At 36.6% G+C, this 8,805-nt stretch overlaps 2 protein-coding genes across 2 annotated transcripts; one reads left to right on the top strand and one right to left on the bottom strand.

Annotated features, from left to right (window-relative positions):
* Positions 1-302: 302 nt before the first annotated feature.
* Positions 303-989, bottom strand: LOC123896111. Its single transcript, XM_045946544.1, has one exon. The coding sequence runs from the start codon at positions 987-989 to the stop codon at positions 303-305; it is 687 nt and encodes a 228-aa protein (XP_045802500.1).
* Positions 990-3,061: 2,072 nt separating this feature from the next.
* LOC123894618 (probable serine/threonine-protein kinase abkC) lies at positions 3,062-8,776 on the top strand. The gene is made up of 5 exons (XM_045944670.1): positions 3,062-3,315; positions 4,287-5,595; positions 6,656-6,928; positions 7,653-7,808; positions 8,385-8,776. Exons 1-5 carry the CDS (start codon positions 3,308-3,310, stop codon positions 8,505-8,507), a joined length of 1,869 nt encoding a protein of 622 aa, XP_045800626.1. The 5' UTR covers positions 3,062-3,307; the 3' UTR covers positions 8,508-8,776.
* The last annotated feature ends 29 nt before the right edge of the window (positions 8,777-8,805 follow it).

Below are 8,805 nucleotides of genomic sequence, written 5' to 3'. Positions count from 1 at the left end.
AAAACCTTTCAATGTAGTCACTGACTTGTAGCACCACCTCTACACATTTGAGGTCCAAACCTGTTTATACCACATTTTAGTATGTTATATATGTCAGAACATCAACATTAACCATCCAATCTAAAAATATTTTAGCGAATAATAAAAACGTAACAACCGGTAACAAATTACGAATTAAACGATACTAAAATACGTAGTGTACTACATCATATTGTCATAATCAAAATTACATCAAAATTATAAACAAACGTCAAAGTTACTAAACAACCACATCAACATTAAAGTTACAAAATTAACAAAGTCTACCCCCGAGTGTTGTAGCGTGTCCCCCTCGCCCACTTAATTCGCCTATACGCAAGTATCAGATTAAGCAAATTCAGAATCCGCTGCAAAGTACCATGAATAGGAGTTCCTTCCACCGCCTCACCATCGCGAACTGCCCTTTCGACCTCAACCTTGACACTCCGGCAAACTTGCATTATATTAGGGTCATTTCTTGCTTCCGCCGCCTCTATTAACACCTCTAAATTAGGTGGCCTTGGTGGTGATTCAGGAGATTGTACGGGTCGCATAATTGGATGCGACACTCTATAAAACCATGACATATATCCAGGTCCAGTGTCCCACGGGCTAGTAACAGGCTGACCCCTCATCGCTTCATCAATCATCCTCAATTCCAACTCTTCCGTAAACACACGATCTATCTCACACAAGTTCATTCCCGGCGTTGCAAACATACTCGGGTTTCTTGGAATGCCTTGCACATGTTGAAATTGTCTTAGCACACGTTCCGGCAAATGCTTGCCTTTCAATTTACCACACCTTAACCATCCAGAAAACCAACATGCATTTATCAAAGGTCGCACTTGTCGGTGGGCATCATACGGGCTGCACACGCAATCATAAGTTTGAATATTGTCCACAGTGCTTCTATATCCAGCTGCATCCTTATGTCCTTGCCCAGGAACAACCTTTGAATTTAGTGGCATGTTCGCTGCATAATTAGGAGCATCCACCCACACACTAAGTCTCGGAAGTGCGCAATTATCTATCCCTGAAAGTATGACGAACAAGATTCATTATAGCCAAACATACTTATGTAATATATGTCTATGTGACAACTTAGACAAATACAAATAATATCTTATATAACGCTCATATATTTTTACTTGAAGAAATGACATGTAGCCAGCCATCTGAGTCGTGCTAACCGTAGACCCGTGATCCAAATTCCATTCATGAACGCATGATAAATCTTGAAAGTACTGCAAATAAACAACATCCGCGTAGTAACTGCTCTTGTTGTTGAATATGGTGCAACAGACCAAATGTAGCATAAAAGCCCTTACGCTCCTCTCCCTGTAGAGCCTAACAACATGCACCGGCTTATTTTCAGCAATCGCTTTTTCGACAAGAGTCTGGTTTGTTGAATAAATAGTTTGCAGGGAACCATGCTTCAAATGTACCCTATTGATTTCGGCGAATGCATATCAATCTCCTCTCGTTCAACTCCTAGATATGAACTAACCATGTCAGCCCCTTCTCCCCTTGACATATTCGTATGGTTCAGAAACTTTCCTTGGATTGGAAGATGTAACAGACATTGAAACTTTCGGAGCTCACCTAATGGAAGGTGGAAAGTACTTGTTTCCGGATGCCATCTTTCAACAAATGCCCATATAACCCTATAGTCAAGTACGCTAAAATTGACACGGGTAAGCGGCTCCAATCCCGATGCTTCAATTGGATCCCAAAACCACCTCTCACTATGAGGCAGTTTGACAATATTTATAACCTTTTTCCCGCTAGCTTGGCAACGCAAAGTCCTCTTTAAAACCAGAAAAATTCCAACAACGCAAAACATTGAAAACTTAATTAACATAATCACGGTATTTAAAACAATTAATACATTTAATAAAACAATTAATACACTTAACGGTACCTCGTGATCATCTGGTGCTGCTTCCCATATCGGAACCGCCCTATGATTTCCGTATGTGTTAATAGGGACATATCACTTGGTCCTCCTTCGTAACCCTCATTTGCTGCATCTCGTCGTGGTTGTCGTGGTGGCTGTTGCGGTGTTTGTTGTGGTGGCTGTTACGGTTCTTCAGGTTCGCCATACTCGACATCCTGATTTAGAAATTGATCCGCGTCAAAATCATCCTCAACATTTTGTGCTTGGCCTAAACGTGACCGTGCACGAGTACGCGAACCACCCGCCTCAGCATCATGTGTTCCTCGCGCCGGAGTTGGTCCTTGCTGCTTACTACGACCTCGTTTGGAGGGCGATTTGCAGTAAGCTCTCTACGAGCGGAAGCATTTGCATTGCTTGTCTTTTCATGCCTACCTCTCCTAATATTTTCTTCCATATTTATCTTAACATGGAAAAATATCTTCACAATCAATACAATCTTATAAACTATGATAAATTCAAACAATAATTCAATCAACATTCAATCAACATTTAATCCTAACACCTATGGGAAACATTATTCATATGGAAGCATATTGAATTTTACTTACACATTTTGTCAAACACTTAGTGTACACCATAATACCAACTAATTACATACACAAATTGAACCTAATATCACATGCATTCATGTTAACATCTAACTAAACTAACAACTAACCATTAATCAACAATTCAGACATAGAATTTTGAGATAGAAAATTACTCAGGGAGGGAAAAAAAACGTAGAAAAGAGTGCATGTGATAAGAAAAACATGGAATGAGAAAAAAGTGCATGTAAATGTATGGAACTTACTTGATTAAGAATGGTTTGAGGTAGGCTGTTGAAGTTTTCCACAAAATCGCACACAAGAGGATGAAGGAGTAGTGTTGGATGTGTTTAGGAGAAAAAACGTAACTGAAATCAGAAGTCAAGCTTCTGTTTCTATATCAATTAACTTCGGTTAACAAAACTCGAAGTAAAAAGCGAACGATTTCTATTAACCGAATTTTTTTAAAGTTCGATTCGTATAACCCGAAACACCATACAGGGGCAAAAACGTAAGTTAGGGGTATAAAAGAAACGTGGGGGCCTAAAGAGAAAATATCTTCTCCAGGATGAAAGGAAGTTCAGGCCCGTAAAACAAAAAGCAGCCCATTTTGAAACAATTGGAATAACATTGACCACAAAGAACTCTCTCTCTCTCTCTCTCTCTCTCTCTCACTTTGCGGTGGCTGAGACAAGACAACATGTTGTCAACGCTGCCATGCACCACCTGATCCTCACCGAGACAGGACGAGGATGTTGTATTCAATATTCGAACTCATAGTCCCAAAATCATCTACGTCATCATGTCAAGGTTCTTCTTTTGTCTTTCGATACCCTGCAATCTCAATTTTGTGCTTAATACATCAATTTTTCTTTCATTTCTCCTTTAAATTATAAATAGTAATGCATGTTTTCATTTATCATATATAAAATCATAATCTCATTAATGTCATTCATTCATATTGTATGCCAATGGCTTAAGCTTGTTAGTTTTTTTTTTTTTTCCATTTTTTTCCCATTAATTTTTTTTAGGGTTCTGCAACCCTATTATTGCTATGATTATCTTTATCTTATCAAAATGAAAGGAAAGTAGATAACAAGTTGCGCCGCTAACCCTTTCTTTTCTGAATTTCAAATCCTACATTTTATGAGTTTTGTTTGTAGGACTTTTCTGCACCGGTAGGAGGACAATTTGAAGAACTTATTTATAGTTAAAATGACTTATATCATGACATAAATTTTTAATACAATTATTTGAAAGAACTTCCAAAAAATATCTTATGAAAATTCCCATAAGCTGTTTTTCAGCTTATTTTAATATACTGTTTGATTTGTATTTACACTTGAATTCTACCTATGTAGTGAATAAATGTTTTGATTTTATACAAATAGTTTTTCAATGTTCATTTTTTAATGTAAGTAGTATATTAGATATTAGCTCTTTAGCTCTTATGGCATAATCTCTCATATCATATGCTAAGAACTTCTTGAAAAAACGCTTAATTAAGTTTTTACCAAACACTTTTTTTAACGGCCAATTTTAATAATTAGTTTTTTGATTAGGATTTTTGTCCTTCACCAGGGTTTGAAACCTTAGTTCAAACCAGTTGAGCTACCCATCCCCTCTTACTGAACACTCTCTTATGATCAATTTGTATTTGTGCCGAGATTTCAGATATTGTATTCTTCTAGGATTTATGTGCGTGTATCTTTTGCATCTCCTAGCTTTGTTTGAGTTTTAGCATATGAAAAGTAAATGTTCAACTTCAATCTATTATGCAGGCTTCTCGCTAGCGGAAATGTTAGAAGGTTTGTGCATTCCTTTCGACGGAAACAGAACATTGTCAACTTGGAAGGATTTCATCCAATCGGGATCCCTTATTCAACGTACAAATTTTTCTCTCACTGTGGAGTTTTGCAGAAAGGACACACTCCATTTATGCTCTTTAAATCAAAGGTTACATTGTTGATGAATAGCAGTGCGAGGAACTTGTATACCTTCCCTGCAAATAATGTAAAATACCAGCATAGTCAAGTTCTTTGGAACGTGATGCATTTCCATAAAGGTCCAACTCTACCTCCAGTAGGTCGAATTGCCCGTGCTGTAAGCTTAGCTATGGTCAAATCAAATTTTGTTGTTCATGGTATGATTGCTGTCATAATAAGCGCTTGGACAAAAGGGAAATTAGCAGGAGCAGAAGCATTCCCGACAAGTGATTCATTGTACTTACACGCACAAGATGGACGTGTATATTTAACCTCAGCCCTCTTGGAAGTCCTTGAGATATTTATCTTGTTTCTCAGGGCTTTGTATTTACTGGTTTTGTTTTCTCCTTGCATAGCTATGGCTCCTTTAGTTCACCATTTTGGTATTCAATTTAGAAAAACATGGATACGAGTTGTACGCCTTACACTTGAAAAGGCTGGCCCAGCATTCATTAAATGGGGTCAATGGGCTGCAACCAGACCCGATCTCTTTGCTAGGGATCTCTGTAGTGAACTTGCAGAATTTCAAACCAAAGCACCATCACATAGCTTTAGTTATAGCAGAAAATGTATTGAAAATGCGTTTGGTCGTAAGTTGAATGAAATTTTTGAAAAGTTTGAGGAAGAACCAGTTGCTTCGGGCAGCATCGCTCAAGTTCATCGAGCTACACTAAAGTACAAATACCCTGGTCAGCAAATCAAGCCTGTTGTTGTAGCAGTTAAGGTTCGACATCCGGGGGTTACTGAAGCAATCAGAAGGGATTTCTTCATTATCAATGTTGTTTCCAAGATTTCCTGTGTCTTTCCTAATTTGAAGTGGTTGAGATTAGACGAAAGCATACAACAATTTGCTGTTTTTATGATGTCTCAAGTTGATCTTTCGAGGGAAGCAGCACATCTTAATCGCTTTATCTACAATTTCCGGAGATCGAAAGATGTTTCATTCCCAATACCTCTGTACCCTCTTGTGCACCCTTCTGTTTTGGTAGAAACCTATGAACAAGGTGAAAGTGTTTTGCATTTTGTTGAAGAGCTTGAAGGACATGAGCATATCAAAAGTTCTCTCGCACATATTGGAACACATGCTCTTTTAAAGATGCTTTTGGTAAGATATTCTGAATTCTCGTCTGATTTCATTTCTTTTTGTTAATAACATGGTTGTAGATTTGTGTTTATCAGACTGTTGATAGTTTTCTCTAGCTCATTAAAGTATTAAATGATGTAACGCTTAACCCAATTGATTAAGATTGCGCACACACATGCACACATACCACAGAGGGTGTTTTGTTAATGGGAATAAGGTCAAGTCTGGTTGCTTCAAAATCATCTTCATCCAGAAATTGCCCTGCTAACACTGGTTATAAATTGATGCCTTGTTTGTTGTATTTTATTCGGATATGCTTATCTGAAGGAAGAATAAAAAAAGAAGGAAGAATGAAAAACAAAGCTTATATTTACCAAACTTGTTTTTTATGAACAAAAACCAAACTTCATGTTAACATTCCAAAACTCTAATCATGCATTTCCTTGGTGGGTTTAAGACAAGAGTTAAGTTCTTCATGTGTTTTGTGAGAAAGGATTCATCATCTTCATTATGTTTTGTTAATATTTGTTTATCTTATATGCATGCGATAAAGCATCATAGAGATCTAGAACTATGTTTCAATAGTGGTGTGATTGCGGAATCACAGAGCATCGGAGGGATCAGCTGCGATGCTAAACTGGTGCATGTTGTTGGAGTGGCTCTAGCCACTGGAATCGCACTGAATGTGACAGGGGCAGGCAAGAGTTCAAAATGCCTCTCTTACCCCAGTGACTTCAGAGAATTCCCAGTCACAATCTGGTGCTTTTCGACCAGCATGAAAGAAGAGAAAAATAAATAATTCAATATAACTTAATTAGTATCAATTTGTTTAATTATTTAATAATTACAAAAAATAAAATAAAATAGAATAGCTGCTATCCCGCTATGTGCTTTGCCGCTATCCCTGTTTTGAGGTCAACTACTCTTTGTTGCTTTCCAAGATTGATTTCATTGATCCACAATGATTGTCTCTTTTTCATTGGTTACAAGTTGCAATCACTAAGGTGATATCTTATGGATAATTAGACATTTGAGTGAAATATTTGATTGCATTAACTTATACATATATCGCTTCTTCCAGGTAGATAATTTCATTCATGCAGACATGCATCCTGGAAATATTCTTGTTCGTATGGCAAAAAGGAAATCACCACCTGCTGTACAGCTCTTTAAGTCAAAGCCTCATGTCGTTTTCCTTGATGTAGGCATGACTACTGAACTTTCTAAGAGGGAACGAGAATGTTTACTAGAATTCTTTAAGGCTGTTGCGCTTCAAGATGGCCGCAGTGTTGCCGAGTGCACACTTAGATTATCGAAACAACAGAATTGCCCTGACCCAAAATCTTTCATTGAGGTAAAGAATTAAAGTTTTGTTTTCCTTGTATGATTTGTATCAACATCTAGATAACTTATCAGCACATAACATGCTTAATATTGTTTTGCATTCATATTTTTGGTGAATTTTATGCTTTGCTTACAATTCTACTAGTTGTGGCTTGAGGTCCATAACTGATTGGTACTCTATTTTTGAATATTTTTTGTTGTCAAAATTGTGTTACGGATATAGTGACTCCCGTGAGCATTGTGGGATTTCTAGCAAATCAGGTCAAGGCTTTGTTAGACCTCTAATCAGGCCAGGGGATGCATCACATCCGGCAACCAATTTCTCATTATATTGTAGGAACGGATCTTATGACATGAGCTAAGAAGAATTTGAACAATTTTATTCTCTTCCTTAATTTCTCTGGAGCTTTATCCTTCCTTGAAATTATCCTATCATTTTGCTAAAGTACATAGTTAGGATCAAGATGCAAGATTTTTCAACATCGTCAGAAAACTTAAGAACTCTTGTTTAACTGCCAGACCTGTATTTTTGTGGGACATTAATTGGATGCTCGTAGAGACTTTATGGTGAAATAATGATATTTTTTTTATTTTACGGAGTTCTGTTTTCCTGGATCTCCATAATATATAGTTGACAAGTGGTTTACCGTTGTATTATTGACATACCAATGAGTCATAAGTGATTCAGCATCAGCATCAGCCTTTCTTTACCTAAAATTTCCAGCGTTTAACAGGAGGTGGATAAATCATTTAAGTTATGGAGGTCCTCAGCTGGTGAAGCTGTCCACTCAGGTGACCGTATGCAACAATTGCTTGAGCATGTTAGGAAGTGTAAAGTCAATATAGACGGGAATATTTGCGCTGTGATAGTGACCACATTAGTTCTGGAGGTAAGTTCTGCCTCTAATATACCCTTTTAACAAATCATTCTTCCCACCCTTATAAATGAAGTGAATATTATCAGAATGAATGATATTTAGCATTTGTGCATTTCTTAGGATTTAAAGTTCATGTTTTTTTCTTCAATGTACACATTATACATCTTAAATTTTAAATTACAGATTATGTAAGAACAAGGAAGTTAATAAAAAGAGTCATGCAGAAACTCTTAACTCATAATTTCGTAAGTTGCAATAAAAAATACACAAGCTAGTAAGAAACACCAAGATATGACAAGATAGTTCTCAAATGCACGAGTTCATTATCCGCAAGAATTTAGTCCGAGTTTTCTGAGATTTTAGTCCACGATTAGATTATTGCAATTCTTGATTAGCCCGTTGAAATTTTATATATTTATTTAATTAATGTATGAAACTGAGGTTCTCAACTCAGGAAATTCAATTTGTAAATTTTAAACACCATAGACGCAGAGGATGGTTATACATGAAGTAGTTATGCTTCAGAGATACAAGCTAAATGTTTTTTGTTTTGCTTAAACATGAACTAATAATTTATGTTGCATTTAGGGGTGGCAACGGAGACTTGATCCAGATTATGATATGTTAAACGCTTTGCATTCGCTGCTATTTAAAGCGGACTGGGCAGAAGAATCTCTATCTTATGCCATTGAAGGACCTGTGGCTCCATAAAATGTGACCCTTTTTGGTTGCACCAAATATTGAGAATGTTGGTGCGTACAATTTTGTTGTAAATTTTTTAGCTATTGTTGCCGATGATCTCCAATTTTCCAATGCCATGTTTATGTCTATGTTGGGGATCTGGCATTGTGTGTAGTATTTTTTGAATAATTTACGATATTGAGATTAACTCCGTTGTAAAAGTTAAACTAGCAGGAAATAAAGTTGAATAAGTGTGTGTTGATAAAAAGTATATTCTATATATGTAATTATTTCCAGTATTTTTTTTTCCTGTAACAACCAAATCACA

Source organism: Trifolium pratense, linkage group LG7 (genome assembly GCF_020283565.1).
Source record: "Trifolium pratense cultivar HEN17-A07 linkage group LG7, ARS_RC_1.1, whole genome shotgun sequence".
NCBI classification, from domain to species: domain Eukaryota; kingdom Viridiplantae; phylum Streptophyta; class Magnoliopsida; order Fabales; family Fabaceae; genus Trifolium; species Trifolium pratense.
Note: the sequence above shows the minus strand (reverse complement) of the source record. Positions and strands in the feature narration are given on the sequence as shown.

Excerpts from the sequence above, each read along its gene's own strand:
- LOC123894618 (XM_045944670.1), top strand. Across the intron at positions 5,596-6,655 it reads CTCTTTTAAAGATGCTTTTG|GTAGATAATTTCATTCATGC; the intron begins GTAAGATATTCT and ends CGCTTCTTCCAG. Across the intron at positions 6,929-7,652 it reads ACCCAAAATCTTTCATTGAG|GAGGTGGATAAATCATTTAA; the intron begins GTAAAGAATTAA and ends AGCGTTTAACAG.
- LOC123896111 (XM_045946544.1), bottom strand. The coding sequence starts at position 989 with ATGCCACTAAATTCAAAGGTTGTTCCTGGGCAAGGACATAAGGATGCA.